The 16,539-nt window shown below is 33.9% G+C and overlaps 1 protein-coding gene across 9 annotated transcripts in view; it reads right to left on the bottom strand.

Annotated features, from left to right (window-relative positions):
- The window catches only part of Obsc (Obscurin), a 226,868-nt gene that overhangs the window by 40,200 nt on the left and 170,129 nt on the right, over positions 1 to 16,539 (bottom strand). For all 9 annotated transcript variants that reach the window (XM_074138259.1, XM_074138258.1, XM_074138266.1 and 6 more), the window contains 10 exons: positions 15,116 to 15,233; positions 13,997 to 14,172; positions 13,745 to 13,920; positions 12,404 to 12,518; positions 11,887 to 12,049; positions 9,622 to 9,749; positions 8,678 to 8,856; positions 7,726 to 7,922; positions 695 to 853; positions 87 to 331 (listed from right to left, as the gene is read on the bottom strand). In XM_074138259.1, the coding sequence (XP_073994360.1) occupies positions 87 to 331; positions 695 to 853; positions 7,726 to 7,922; positions 8,678 to 8,856; positions 9,622 to 9,749; positions 11,887 to 12,049; positions 12,404 to 12,518; positions 13,745 to 13,920; positions 13,997 to 14,172; positions 15,116 to 15,233 (1,656 nt within the window). The remainder of the gene's footprint in view (positions 1 to 86; positions 332 to 694; positions 854 to 7,725; positions 7,923 to 8,677; positions 8,857 to 9,621; positions 9,750 to 11,886; positions 12,050 to 12,403; positions 12,519 to 13,744; positions 13,921 to 13,996; positions 14,173 to 15,115; positions 15,234 to 16,539) is intronic.

Raw genomic sequence — 16,539 nt, 5'->3', positions numbered from 1 at the left:
ATTTACCAAAAACATCAAAATAAATTTATAATTTTAAAATGTTAAAAAAAAACAGGGGACAAAGCCTGTTTTATTTCACTACTTACATTTTATCTACAGCCATAAATTGGCATTGGGTTTCATCCTTGCCATCTCTGTTGCTGGCAATACATTTATAGTAGCCATCTTCGTCCGGCGTACAGTCCTTTATGTAGAGAATACAAGAATCACCTTCTCGCTTCATGTGGAACCTGTTGCCTTCGTATATAGGGTGGCCGTTTTGAAACCAAGAGATGTCTGGTCGTGGGTTGCCAGAAACGCGACATACCAGTTTACCATCCAGTCCAATTATCTGAAACATATAAGTATTTGATAAGAATAAGCGAGACTGGAGAAACAATACTGAGCAATGCTTGAAGTAATAGACTTTCTCTTCCCCGAAGAGCCGATCACTTTGCCGTACAAGCCTTTAACACTGTCACAGTGCAGTGCTGTTTCTTTCTATCCTTTGTCAGGCCCTTGCAATGTCCATTTACTAGCATTTTCTAGTTTGTAGTACCACCCGGCCCAGTTAGAGTAATTTTATACTAAATTGAGTCTAACATATTTCTCAGGTAGAATGCCCAAATAATTTCAGCCCTAAAGAACCTTTATCATTTCGATTAATATCTCCCTCCAACCGACCGCTCGTCATTATTTTAAAGTTTGAACGTACCTGATCAAGATCATGAAGTTTCTGTACAAACATTGGCGCATGATAGATCTTCTTAACACTGACTTTAGCCGAAGATTCTGCACTTCCAAGATTGTTTGTTAGTTTACATTTGTATGAACCAATATCATTCATGTCGCAAGGCGAGAATTGGATTCCAACCTAAAAATTAAAAAAAAAAAATTAACAATTAAAAAATAAACAAATAAATAAGAGGAAAGGGATTAGCTGAGTTATTAGCGAATACTGGATTCCAACACGGAGATCAAGGGTTTGAATTCAGCTGCTAGCCCTTAGATTTTATCCTTACCGGTCAGTGTTGAGACAGTGTTGTCTTAACGAGAGAACACTTTCCGGTGGCCGCCGCTACAGTGAAAAAAGTTCCGGGCACCAATAAACTCAAATGTTGACGCGCCTTAAATACAAAATAAAAAAGTACCAGGGGTAACAGAAGTCTAAGCGTTCTTTTCTTAATCTTCAAGGTATTATGCCACATTCGATATTAAGTGAAGAGGAAAGTGAGCGTGGAAAGTAAGCTACATCCGGGGCGACTACTATCCTTACGTTTTTGCACATTTGACTGTAGACGTAGAAGGGAATCCTTGCCACCAGAATAGTTTTAGTAATTCAGTTTCAGGTGAATTACGCGTGTCTGCCCAGCATGAACTAATACATGCGAGAAGCCGAAGTTTTCAGAATCTGCTTAAGTATGTTATTATGCATCAACTTACGACAAAGTAAGCTTTTTGAAGTCTTCAATAACCTTGTCGTTCATTCATGAATCCAGTTCGTTTCATTTTAGCGAACAAATGAAACTTACAACGAATTTATAATATAAAGTGGATTTATATCTGTACGCTGAACCAACTAAAACAATGGATTAAATCAGCTACACCGTGAGAGAAAGTACATTTTTATCATTCAGCAGGCTAAACCAGATAGTTCAGGTGGACTACAGCTCTAACAAGATATAATCTTAACAGCAGACTAGCAACCAATCGGTGGAGGAACTAATACCAATACAGTAACAATTGGTTCAAGTTAAAGAACAGTCGTTAATTGCCACTTTCGTTTTTTACAAATTCTTATTATTACTTGTGTTTAGTACACTTACAGAAGTTATAATAACAAGTTTTTTGCTTCCTACATCTTCAGTTAAACACGTTCAGTAGTTCTTTAAATACATTACCAAAAACTTACAGTTTAAAAAGTCAAGTGTAAGGGTTGTTGAAACGGCAAAAAAGTACACAAATCAGCAAGTACCCATCATTTCATTAATACTTCATTGATAACATTTGAGTAATTTTACAGAATTAACTTTTCCTTAATATTGTTAGGAATTTATTAGATGTCACAGACCCTAATGCTGGCTATTTTCACATAAAAAAAAAATTATTAAACTAGCACACCATTTAACTTATGTTGACTGAAATCTCCTTAACAAAAACTTACAGTTTAAAAAGTTAAGTATAAGGGTTGATTAAACGCCAAAAGGTACACAAATCAGCAAGTACCCATCATTTCATTTATACTTCATTGATATGATTTAAATAATTTTAATGCATTAACTTTTCCTTCACATTTTTAGAATTTATTAGATGTCACAGACCCTTATGCTGGCCATTTTCATCTACAAAATATTTGTTCTAGACTGTAGATTGTAATATTTATTTATCTATAATAATCAAACTATTAATTACAGGTTAAAAAGAAAAAAAAAATTAGGCTAAAGATTTCAAAAACTTTTTTTAAAAAAATGCTTACACCAACATACATCAATGATTTCATTTTATTTATTTTTATTTTTAAATAAAAATCGTCGGTTTAAGTTCATTCTTCGATTAAAGTAATTGTTATTTTATGAAGTAGTGAAACGTTTATAATAATAGGTAATAATTATCTGGCTTTATCGCAAATAATATAGTTTTCTTCAATTACATTCTCAATCTAGATGTTCTTCCCACAATGTTGTATATATGTAATATAAAATAAATAAGATATGCATATTTTTAGGACAGCTAATTATTCCAGTATTTTACTATAAGTAAAATTAGGGGGACTAAATTAAATTACAATTGAGAAATGAATAATTATTGTTGAATAATCTACTTGTTATTAACTGTGTGTTATTTGTGCTCACGAATATTTCGGTAAGACGAATTCAAGACTGAAATATTGTTTTAAATCCTTCGTGATTCAAATTTAAACAGTGGCTGACTCTGACTTTGTCTTTTTCTACTTTAACATGCATGTATATGTGACTACTCAGAATAATTCAGAACTCATTTTATCATAATTATAACAAAAAAATATTATGAATGAACTGGCCAGCATAAGGGTCTGTGACATCTAATAAATTCTAAAAATGTGAAGGAAAAGTTAATGCAGTAAAATTACTTAAATCATATCAATGAAGTATAAATGAAATGATGGGTACTTGCTGATTTGTGTACCTTTTGGCGTTTAATCAACCCTTATACTTAACTTTTTAAACTGTAAGTTTTTGTTAAGGAGATTTTTGTACCTTTTGGATAGATTTTTCTTTTTGTCTATTTTGCAAAGTTACATATCTGCTTTACAGATTTTTTTTAAAATTTGGTATAAGCTATTCTATCATTATAACCTGATAAGGCGTTAAGTCGGAACCGTAACTACTGGAGAGATCTTTTTAAAGAATGATTATAATTGCGGTCCCCAAACGATCCTCAATAACAATTTTTTTGAGAAAGCGTTTTGAATAAAATAGGAAGGTATTTGTACGTAAATAGCAAAATTAAACTGCGATTTCAGTACTTCCTTTTAACAGGAGCAAGAAAAATAAACTGCGATTACTGTACTTCTCCCTAAAAGGCAAAGATTTTGAATCGAACGACAATTCATTGATGTAAATCGGTTCACTCATTGATAATTTTAACGATTGCAGTACTTCCTGTTGGTAGGCGTAAGAGCATGACAACACTTCACAGCCACGTAGAGGAGCTTTAATCACTTCTTCGTGCTAAATTTTATCAAAATCGGACTAAGCTTTATAGAAATATTGGTAATAATAGTTTTAGAAAGGGCCTTATTTGGGTAGGGCAAACTCCCCTCCTTATGAGGCATGGCGTCGAGACTTTTAAAGTACAAATCTGTACAAAATTTTGATTCGAATGACACTTTATTCAAGAAAATCGGTTCACGTCTCGATAATTTGAAAGATTGTTATACTTCCTCTTAACAAGTGTAAGAGCAGATCGTCGCTTTAATGGTACATAGGGAAGCCCTAACCCTATCATCCTACCAAATTTTATCAAAATCGGGCCAAGATTTACAGAGAAATTATTAGAAATAATAATTTTGGAGGGGGCCTTATTACATAAAGGGGGCTAACTCCTCTCCCATTCGATGTACAGCGTCGAGACCTCCAAAAGGCACATCTAAAAAAAATTCCGAATCGAATGACACCTCATTCATGAAAATCGGTTCACGCGTTTAGGCGGTACGCGGTTTACAAAAAAGGTAACAACAAGAAGAAGAAGAAGAAGAACAATTTCTGAAAATGCCGTTTTTGCTCATTTTCGGCAACTTTTTTCTCGAAACCTATTACATCTAGGTTGTTGCAAAAAAATTTCAGTTATAAAGGAGGGTTTGTCCTATAATTTAAAGAAAATTTGGGAATTTTATCTTTTATAGAAAAAGAGAAAAAAATTGTCAAAGTTGGGTGTTTTTCAACGTTACACTTTTTCGTGCAGTTTTTGACGATCAACCCTTATACAACTGTCCTACCGGACAGTTTTAATATCTATTAAAGTATAATAATCGAACTATTAATTACAGATTAAAAATAAAAACGTTGAAAAAATTAATTATGAAGCAAAAGACTTCAAAAACGTTTTAAACAAAATTTCTTAAAAATTCAATAAATTCTGAACAATACAAAAAAGATGAAGATGTTTGATTTTTGATCGATTTTCATAACTTTCAAAGTTAACCTCCTTTAGCTCAATAACTATTATCATAAAAAAATTGCTATTTATACCTGTTAGAGAGTAACCTTTTCTTTACAATTCGGTAAAAAAAAAAATCAATAAAATCGGAAGAATAGGAAAAGAGATATAGAGCTTTAAATATTGAACTATTTGCAAATGCTCCAAACCTTCCATATCCCAATATACGAGTATATTATCACCAGAACATCGCAAATTATACCAATCATAGAGTAGACTTTTATCTACAATTCGGTATAGAAATTATTAAAATCAGAAGAATAGGAAAAGAGAGGGAAGGGATTAGCTATGCGGTTAGCGTACTGGACTCCCACGCGGAGGTCCCGGGTTCGAATCCAGATGCTGACCCTTAAATTTTCTCTTCCTAGGAGCTTCTTACAGCTCACTGGCCGGTGGTGGACAGTGTTGTCTGTAACGAGAGAACACTGTCCGGAGGCCGGCAGTGCACTGAAAAAAGCTCCGGGCGCCAATAACCTTAGATGTTGACACGCCTCAAATAAAAAAAAAATGGGAAAAGAGATACAGAGGATTGAAATTTGAACCATTTTCCAAAGCAAAAAAAATTAACTTTCAATACCAAAATAACTATTATCACTAAAACATTGCTATTTATACCAGCTATGGAATAGACTTTTCTCTACAATTCGGTAAAGAAATCATTAAAATCGGAAGAATAGGAAAAGAGATATTGAGGTTTGAAATTCGAACCATTTGCAAAAGCTCCAAAATTATACTTTCCATATCTCAATAACTATTATCATTAAAAGATTCATTAAAATCTGAAGAATACGAAGAATAGAGAGGTTTGGGCTTCAAAAGAATTACAAAACCGTCAAAATTTAACTTTCTTTATCTCATAACCTATTATTTGTAGTAAAATACTTAATACTTAGCTGTCCTAAAAATATGAATATCTTATCTATGTTATTTTATATTCTTCCATATACATAACATTCTGAAAGAAACACCTAGTTAAGAAATATAATTGAAGGAAACTATTTTATTCAATTTTTATAATGCTTGACTAATACATATAGTAACAATCACTTTAATCGGAGAATGAACTTGAAAGGAAGATTTTTACTTTAAAATAAAAGTTCAGTAATAAAATAAATAAATTCATTGATGTACTTCGGTGAATGCATTTTTTAAAAAAAGGTTTTTCATTTTTTAATCTCATATTTTTTTTAACCTGTAATTAATAGTTTGATTATTATAGATTAATCGATATTACAATCAATATCTGAAAAATACGAAAAGAGATATGGAGGTATGAAATTTTAACGACTTACAAAACTGCCAAAATTTAACCTCCTACAAATCAATAACTACTACCACTAAAACATTGATATTCATACCAGTTATAGAGCATTGCTTTTTCTACAATGTAAAGAGTTCATAAAAGACAGAACATTTCGAAGAGAGATATAGAGTTTTTAACTTTGAACGATTTACAATACCTAAAAATTTAAACTTCTATAAAATACTTTAATAATTAGCTGTCTATTATGCTTATCTTATCTATTTTAGTGAATATTCCATATACATAACATTCTGGGAGGAACACGTAGATTAAGAATGTAATTGAAGAAAACTATTTTATTTAATATTTATAATGCTTGACTAATACATTAAGTAGCAATCACTTTAGTCGGAGAATGAACTTTAACCTACGATTTTCATTTTACAATAAAGATAAATTAATAAATAAACAAATTCACATTTGTATTTTGGAGTATTTTGGAGCATATTTGTATTTTAAAAAAATGTTTGCATTTTTGAGCCTTATATTTGTATTAATTTTTTTATAACGTTATTCTTTTTAACGTTTAATTGTTTGATTATTATAGATTAATAGATATTACAATCAATGTAACTTAAATGTTGCGCTACTAGAACAAATATTTTGTAGATGAAAATAGCCAGCATACGGGGCTGTGTCATCTAATAAATTCTATTAGAAATAAGTTAATGCAGTAAAATTACTTAAGGATGTATTAATGAAATGATGTTACTTCTTGATTTGTTACTTCCTTTTGTCATTTAATCAACCCTTATATTTAACTTTTTAAACTGTAAGTTTTTTTTGAGGTGATTATTGTATCTTTTGGATAGATTTTCTTTTTTGTGTATTCGGCAAAGTTACACCACCAACTTTACAGATTTTCTCAACATCTGGAATAAGTAATACTTTCATTATAACCTGATATGGTGTTAAATCGGAACCGTAATACCCTGGAAAGATCTTTTAAAAGAATGCTTAGAGTTGCAGTCCCCAAAAAATCCACAAAAACAATTTTCTTGCGAAAACGTTTCGAATAGAATAGGAAGGCAAAATTAAACTGCGATTTCAGAACTTCCTTTTAAGTGGAGTAAAAAAAATGGAAGTGCGGTTTCAGTACTCCTCCCAAAAAGAGAAAGAGAAATTAAACGTCAAATACGCACGATTACAATACTTTTCTTTAGTAGCTGTAAGAGTTGGATGTCACTTTAATGACGCACAGTAAAGATCGAACAACTTCTTCCTGCCAAGTTTTATCAAAATCGGGCAAAGATTTACAGTGTTCTTAGTAATAATAATTTTGGAAGGGGTCTTACATACATGGGGCTCTCCCATTCGATGTACAGCGTCGAGGCCCCCAAAGGGCACATCTACATGAAGTTCCGAATCGAATGACACCTCATTTATTCATGAAACCGGTTTATTTCATTCATGAAACCCGTTCGCGTGTTTAGGCGCTACGTTGTTTACAACAAAGGTAACAAGAAGAAGAAGAACAAGAACATTTTTTGAAAATGCCGTTTTTGCTCATTTTTGGCAACTTTTTTCTTAAAATCTATTTGATCTACGAAGTTGAAAAGAAATTAATCTCATAAATGAAGATTTGTCCTATATTTTAAAGAAAATTTGGGACTTTTATCTGTTATAGTAAAAGAAAAGAGAAAAAAATTGTCAAAGTTGGGTGTTTTTAGTTTTTGACGATCAACCCGTATACAACTTTTCTACCAGACAGTTTTAATGATTAAAAATAAATTAGATATACAAACCTTATACCCGTCATTTGTGAAACTGATTCTATGGTCTGGTTGTAATTCAACATCGCCCTTAAACCAGGACACTTTTGGAACTGGATTACCCTTGAACGGTACAGATAGTCCAATTATTGAACCTTCTTCGGCCCAGGCGTCACGCATTGGATGTGCAAACGATGGCGGCTCAATTGGCATATCATCTCTTGCTTGATCTAAACATAAAATAAGATAATATTTAGATTTACCATAAAAAAGGTTAGGACTTGAACGGAACTTTGAATGATAAATTAGCGAAAACCTTGAATTAGCGGCACTTATTAGTCAAGTATTAATATGAAAAGTTACAGAGAAATCAGAATGAACTTGAGGTTGATTATTTTCCAGTGGAACAACCTATTCAGAATAGTAAATCGGTAAAGATCTTTGGAGGAATATGTCTACCCTCCAGAGAATAGTTTCACAGAATTTATTCACTTCATTCGTACGAGCTCATCCGAGGTGAGTGATTTGCGGCATTTTAAATTCTGATTCCCGACAAGTTGATAGTAAAATATTGCATTTCTTTCAAGGATTCCTCTCAGACTCCAGGATGGTTCCCTTATTAAGATTTGTGCTTTAAGAAGTTATTTTCACATAATATGGGTTTTGACCTAGATCCCTTTTGCAGAGTTTGGGAGGCTGAGGTCACACCCTTTCATTACGTGGCAAACTGTTAGTTGCGAGAAGATTGTTCCAGAAACAAATACAAGTCTATAAAAACATCTGTGAAATGCTTAGTCAGTTTAACCTTAAAGGGTTGTTGTGAATATTAAATTGGTTCAGCGGCGGCTATGGATTTAAGAGTTAACCCAGCACGCTGGTGTTTCAAGTTTGAATACAATTCTTAGCGTGGCACAATTTGGACAGGTGAAACCGCAGTGAATTCACCGAATTATTTATAATACAAAGAAGATATCCTTCTGCTTACCTACGACGTCCAGCCTAGCTTCAGATGTTACAACGCCAGCGTTGTTAGAAATTATCGCTGAATAGGTTCCAGCATCCAGCGGCGTTGCTTTATCAAACAATAAATACTGGACACCATCAGGTAATTCAACTGACTTAATGTGTTCTCCATCAATATCAATAGTACTACCATCGTGTTGCCTGAAATCAAAAACTGGTGTGAACACTCGCTATTCTTCCACTTATTGCAATTATTACAATTACAATTGACGAAATTTTCTATTAATGCCGAATTTTAATAAACAAGGTCAGCTAAATGACTAAAATGTTTAGTTATACTCAAACATCTAGGTGATGTGGGTCTGCTAAAAATGATTGCATTATTTATTTTATTTTTAAAGGGCAAGTGAACATAAATAAACTTGAAAATAAATAGATGGATTACCCACTACCCACATCAAAATTCAGAAGTCAATTTTCAAGTTTTGAGTTTCATCAAACGTCCCCTGAAAACCCCAAAATGATTTTTCCGGGGAAATTTTTCGTTCTCATACTAGGAGTTATCCGGCTAAGTTTATTAAAAACATTTTGAAGCAGTTTTTGAGAAAATAGCAAGTAGCCGTACGGTTATGGTTGACAGAAGCTTAGAAGCAAAAGCAACTATAATATAAAAACGGAAAGATAATTTCATGCTTCTTTAAACTTTTCAATTTTGAAAGACATTGTTTACACTAAAACAAACTTACAAGTACACAGATATTTCGCTAAAAACATTTTTGACGAAGTCGAGGTATATGTATTTGCGTTACGGCGAAAATTCTATTTCGAAAATTTGTCAAGATACCAGTACTTCCTCTAATTAAAGTATGTTTGCTAGTCGCTTCCAAATGCGAAACTTAATTTGGTAGCAAAGCACGCCTGAAAAAATAGTCATTACTTTACTTTTTACATATTTTAAATCCTTACCATGTGATTTCTGGTTTCGGATTGCCATTTGCTTTAATAGTAAGCCTTACTGGAAATCCTTCAACGACAGTCTGTGGCACGAGGTGCGTCTGGAACTCAGGTCGACGATCCTTTAAGATGATTTCAACCTAAAAAAAAACAAAAAAAAAACGGTAATTATCGTCTTACGCCAACTGAAACTCTTAAATTAGATCAAACCATATTGAAAACCAAATCATTACGAGAATGAAGTAGTAGACTCATTAGCCTTGCTAGAGAACTAATGAAGCTATTCTGGAAATCCAGACCTGCCGGCATAGAAATCAGCGAGAAAGGCTAGGGTGGTAAACCTTGACAGCGAATTTCCAGGCCAGCGATCGCTGTCACAACGCAATTTTGCAACAGAGAAATAAAAATTGGAGAATAACGGAATTATAAAAGCAGTGGAAACACGGAAGGGTGTCTCCAGGCTAAGAGATTTACAAAAGGCAGAAAGACAATATATTTTTCTCTCGTAGGGTAGTACGCAGCCAGAGTTTTTAGAAATTTGGGAGATGACACGCTTGTGTAGACAGTTATATACCTTAGATAGGCAAAATGGCCAATTTACAGTGACGGATTTGTTATCAGTGAGTTTGGGGAAACGGAGTGCCGTTACGTGCGACAGCCCATTTTGTTCTTTTTCTAAGTTTTTGTGTTGTAAGGAAGCATTCTCTCAAGGAAAGGAGAGATTTGAAGCTCAAGTATTGCAGTGAGACCAAACGCTTCCTCAGGACAACAGTTAGAGATAGGAAGGATAAGAGTTGGTGTGTCCGGTAATGAACGAGCGGACGAGGCGGCCAAACGCGCCGCCTCTACAACTACTGATGAAGTCATCCCTGTGCGTCCCACTGACCTAAAAGTTTATAAGAAACTTATAATGAGAAGTAAATAGCAAGGGCAGTGGGACCGCACAAACGAAAAACTGAAAGAAATCAAACCACGTGTTCTGAATGCTACAGTCGAGAACTACTCGCGGCACGAATCTGTGATTTTGACAAGGCTAAGGATTGGACATACACGTGTGACACATGGGTACCTCCTAATCGCCGAAAGAAGGCCGAGGTGCCCCCGATGCCGAGAAAGGCTGACAGTGTCGCACATACTGGAAGGGTGTCAGGCACTGCTTAGCCAAAGAGAAAGAGCAGGCCTGCCACATGACAAGCGCGCGATTCTTGAAGAGGGTTCTCCTTACATAAGGAGGCTATTTACATATTTAAAACATATTAATTTATATTGTAAAATCTAGGTTAAGAATTAGGTTAGTTTATAGTTTAGTTCTTTTAAAGGGGAAAGGAATATCGAGTACTTTCCCCTTGTGTGAAATGTGGTGCGATTGTATTTATTAGCGTGAATGTATTTATTGGCGTGAATGTATTTATTGGCAAGAATGTATTTATTAGCGTGAATGTATTTATTGGCGTGAATGTATTTATTGGCAAGAATGTATTTATTAGCGTGAATGTATTTATTGGCATGAATGTATTTATTTGAGTAAAAGTATTTATTAGCAAGAATGTTGTATGAATGTTTAGGATAGATCACAGTACGGGGTTGAAAGAAATTTTATAAAAGTATTTCAACCCCTCTAGGTTAATTTTTAGACTAAGTTTATTTTAGAATGTGCAGGAAAATTTGTTAAAAGTACTGCCATTATCATAGTTCTAAGGAAATAGCCTCCTTATGGTAGATTAGGTTTAGTAATTAGTTATATTTGTTAACAAAACACTTTTGGTCTTGCTTTAATATCTTTAGTTTGTGTAGATAAGGGAAGGCACAAATATATCCCACTCTCCCCCTCGTCGACTGGATCGATGAGATAAGAGGGGATGAGTGGGATATATACTCCAACATACCTGGGCTCCACCCTACCTTGCTCCGCAAGGTGGTATGTGGAAGCCCGAAGGAACCGCGTGCCGACCCAGCTCGAGTGGATAAAAGAAGAGAAAAGCTTATAACTATTAGGGGCGCTAATGACCTCAGCAGTCGATGCGCCAGAAAAAAAAGAAAAGATAAAAGTCACATTAGGCTTAGGTGGAGTACCCTGGGCACCCCTGAATAATAAATAATGTATTAGTAATATATGTCAAATGTCGGCGTCTGGCAGTACATGGACTGATCCGTTTGTAAAAATAACTTTAGGGTACAGAGAATCCCAAAACCATTATTTCTGTGTAAACCCAAAATGAAAAATCAGCATGAAAAAAGTATTTCCTCTTTCGAGGGGTAAGAGAAACTAAAAATTACCTTAGCTGAAGAACTGGCTTCTCCTAGCTTGTTTACAGCGGTCAGGGTGTAAGATCCTGCGTGTTCATTCAGTGTTTTGTCCACGGACAATCCGACAAGACCTCCTGGTGAATTGATAAAATTAACAGCTCTTGAAGTTCTGACTGGCAGGCCATCTTTAAACCTGAATAACAAAATAAAATCATATTAATTTGGTACCATTGCCAGGTCATAAAATAATCTCTAACTGTTTACTTTATTTATAAATTTAACATTATAAATACATTAAAACTTGTTGATATGGCCGCCCCAAGCACTCATATGGCCCAGGACCAAACTAAAATGCAGAGCCCTACAAGTTACCTTTCATTTATATTTCTTGATTTTGATTTATTGGAAGTTATGAAATTAAAGCAAAATTTCGTGAAGATTAAAAATTTATATTTTAATATTATGTTTACTATACATATACGAAAAAAAGAAAGCTTATGTTTCAAAATTTTAAATAGCTTATTAGTTATTGCTACACAATATTTACCATTTAAGTTCAGGTAGAGGGAATCCCATAACTTGAGCTTCCAAAAACATTGGCTCACCTTCTGTAGTGGTTACATCACATAATTTTTTCAAAATGACTGGCGCTGTAGGACTTGCTGTTAAAAAAAAAAAATATAAAAAACCGGAATTAAAAGTTTTCTTTCAAAGACAATGAAATCTATTTCATCGTTGATTTTATCCAACTCAGCAGACCCAAAAATATTTTCGATATACGAGTATGTTACTTCACTTAGGCTAAATTAATTTAGAATAATAATGGGTAATTGAATGACGTTGAGAACCTGATCCGATGATAATAAAAAAAGGAAAGTGGATAAGCCTTCTCCTTACAATTCAAGCTGCATTTAAGCTCGGTGCATAAAAGAAATGACAACTTTCCTAAACAAATAAGTTCCTCAAAATTAAATTCAAGCACATATGTCTGAATTTTACATACACATTTTGACTATTAGTTCGTTATGTCGCCTAAACGTATTAGGTCTCTCACAAATAGCCAGAACAAAATAATAGTTTTTTTTAGAAAAATCATGATTGTCTTATAAGTATTAGTAAGTTTACACACAAATATCAGTTAATCAGCGTGCATATCTAAAAATACGAGTGCTAATTGTGAAATAGGAAGAAAAAAGTCCCAAATCAGCGTACTGATCTTAGAAAGATTGTTTTAAAATGACAATTTTATGTTGTTGATAAGACTACGCTTTCCAGAAAGCTGACAAGTCAAATACAACCACAAGATTATGTGCACTTGCTCTGCATAAATGGCAGTATCTAAAGTTACAAAAGAGTAACATAATGAGAAGTGAATTTACAGATTGAAATTCTAAGATAGGAGGTCAGAGTTGAGTCACGGCCAAACTGCATTTTCGATGAAGAAGTAATTCATCATGAATTTCTTCCCGATAGAATTTTCATGGAGTACTTCTGTTCACAACTCGATTTGAATCTACTAATAAATGACTCCGCGTTATTTAATTTTGTCATGTCTTAACAACAACAAAAAATTGCAGATATTTCTTCTAAAATAAACTTTAAAAACTGAACTTAATGGGAGACAATTTTTTTTAATGACTTTTTTTTTAATAAACCATTACTGTATGTAATGGAGTAGTTAAATGTTTTGTGATTCCAAAATAATAATAGAATGAAATCAGCGCGGGAACCACATAAGTTGGTTGAAAGATGGTTTTCAACAGTCAATCAAAGCGCTGTATTTTGAATATTAATTCAACAATCATAAAAGAAAATGAAAAATTTAAAATGATCATTTCTTTTTTTCACATTTTTTTATAGAGGTTAATATGTGTAATAAAGAACTTACGATTCACAGCAACTGCACAGATACTTGAATCAGTACCAAGACTATTCTCCACAAGCACTTTATAAGCACCACAATCCGCTGGCGTCACCTTATCTATTCGTAATTTAATCGATCCATCAGGATGATTAATTAATTGCACATGATCAGATGCTTTTAGTTCTTCGCCATCCTTAAACCTGGATAAAAAGTATGATAAAATATATAGATTAGGGAGGAAAAGTTACGCGATAAATTACATCAAAGAATACTGACCATTTAACAGTGGCTGAAGGACTGGCTTCAACTTTACAACGCAGTTCCAGGGGATCGCCTTGTTCAACTTCTTGAGCCCGGCCAAGTGTTTTGCTAAACATCGGTGCTAGCATTGCCAACTTGACGTAGCACTGGGTGTCCGCATGGCCAGCCACGCTGTATGCTCTTACTTTGTACTAATAATCACAAAATTAACCTAAGTTTAATCAGTTAGTTAGGTTAGTACAAGGGCAACTACAAACACTCTCGGTTGGACCCCTAATTGGACAATGAGATTTATAGATGACCTCACTACATTAAATGGGCTTACATTCAGAAACAGTTATGTTGCAGATAGAAATAGGCAAACACCCATTCATTTTATATAATTTTTGCAGGAGATTATGATCATACGGTACAGAAACGGTGTAAGAGTTCAGACCCAGAAATAATACGAAAAAATAACTCACGGAAAAATATAATATATTTTTTACCCATATATCTTTCTTCATTTTGTAAGTCCAGAAGGTTACAAATCAAAATTTCAGAATAGTCGGGAAATCTGTTTATAATTTTCAAGGCAGCTGTTAATGCGGTGATAGACGGCAGAAGGCAATTCCTAAGTTTGTTATATGTTTTTACCCGGAATGAGCCTTATCTCCGTTGGATACCGAAGTGTTCGAATGAATTGTCAAAGTGGGAATAATAAAAAAAGGTAACGCCTACTTGCAACCCGTAAGGAAAGATTTGCGACCATCTAGCTAAAATTTTAATTAGATTAATTAAAAGTAAGGCGGAGATTGAGAACCGCATCAAGTATCGCCGCAATACACCTTAGACTGACGGTGCACGTCTCTAACAACACATTAATATGGCGCCTGTCTGCTCGAATAGATAGGTTGCGATGAGGGCACTAAATGTGTTTTTATCACCATATTGGGCACTGGAGTCACTCTTTTTTCAGACAGTAATATTGGCACAGTTCACGTTCAATGCTCTAATTTCTCATGAAATTCTAGATGGTGCAATTTATTTGGTACACAGTATCACATCCAGTAAAAACTCAATTTCGAAAATTTGGAATCAGATTAAATAACAGTTCAATTAAAAAACAAAATCCCTATGGTATTTAGTGTTTACCTTTCCGGAATATTCCTCCTTAAAATGCGGAATGTTGAGATGACTGGAGACGCTTCCTTCACATCTTGTGTCTAGTGTCATGCCTTCGCTTATTTCAAGCTCAATTCCATCTTTGGACCTGTTAAATAATCCGACGGAAAGAATTTTGTTCAGTCCTGCTGCAAACTCGGAATTTGATTTGCAGCATCATTAATTATGTTGGTGATAAAACCATAGAATACACAAAAATGTGAAAAGATTATACAGGGTGATCCATTTAAAACGCACCAATCGCAAATAACTTTTTAGGAAAGGGGAATTTCGAAAAAACGTACGAAGTAAACTATATGTTTTTTTTGGTCTTGTTTTCAAATTTTCCACCCACGATGCTGTATCTTTATTTTTAGCAGAGTTACGGCCAAAAACCCGATTGGGGTTTCATAAGGACCACTGGTTTTGACAATGATTATGAAAACTACATAAAAAGTTGTGAAAAATGATGTTGACTCGGTTTCGATATCCCTAATATTTGTCAAGATATTTAAGATCAAAGTTACAATTCTATCTATTCGTGATTGGTTTTCAATATTAATTTTACACCAGAAATACACGCTTTTGGAGGTCCTATGTCTGCAAAAAATGTTATTTGTGACGCAAAGAACAAAAATAATAATAATTAAAGATTTTAAAAATGTAGTGCAATGTAATGGTTATGATGGGTGAGTCAGAAAAATTTGTTTTATCATCAAGTAAAAGCAACCATCACATCATTTTAATGTACCCTGTATGCAAGACTTCATGACCTTTGATTACGGTAAGAATCTCTTGCCAGGGAGGGACGGGTGTTGGTCTAGTGTTCTAGAGCGTGGCTTTATAAGTGGGAGATCCCCAGTTCGAATCCCGCGTATGACTACATTTTATTAAAAAAAGTATTAGATGTATTAAGCATTATGAATAACTGCATACGCGGGATTCGAACTGGTGATCTCTCACTTACAAAGCCACGCTCTTAATCATTAGACCAACAACCTGGCAAGATATTCTTACCGTAATCACAGTTCAAGAAGTCTTGCGTACGGAGTACATTAAATTGATGTAATGGTTGCTTTTATTTGATGATAAAACTAATTTATCCTGATTCACCCACAACCATTACATTTCACTTCATATTTTAAAATCTTCAATTGTTATTATTTTTGTTCTTTGCGTCGCAAATAAAATTTTTTGCAGTCAGAGGACCTCCCAAAACGTGTATTTCTGGTGGAAAATTAATATCGAAAACCGTTCACGAATAGATAAAGTTGTAACTTTGATCTTAAATATCTCAATTAATATTAGGGATATCGAAACGGGGTTAACGTCATTTTTCACAGTTTCTTATTTAGTTTTTACAATCATTGTCAAAACCAGTGGTCCTTATAAAACCCCAATCGGGTTTTTGGCCG

Source organism: Rhodnius prolixus, unplaced genomic scaffold, assembly GCF_049639745.1.
Source record: "Rhodnius prolixus isolate KJV_2025 unplaced genomic scaffold, Rpr scaffold_11, whole genome shotgun sequence".
Classification (NCBI taxonomy): Eukaryota; Metazoa; Arthropoda; class Insecta; order Hemiptera; family Reduviidae; genus Rhodnius; species Rhodnius prolixus.
This window is presented reverse-complemented; position numbering and strand designations above follow the sequence as displayed.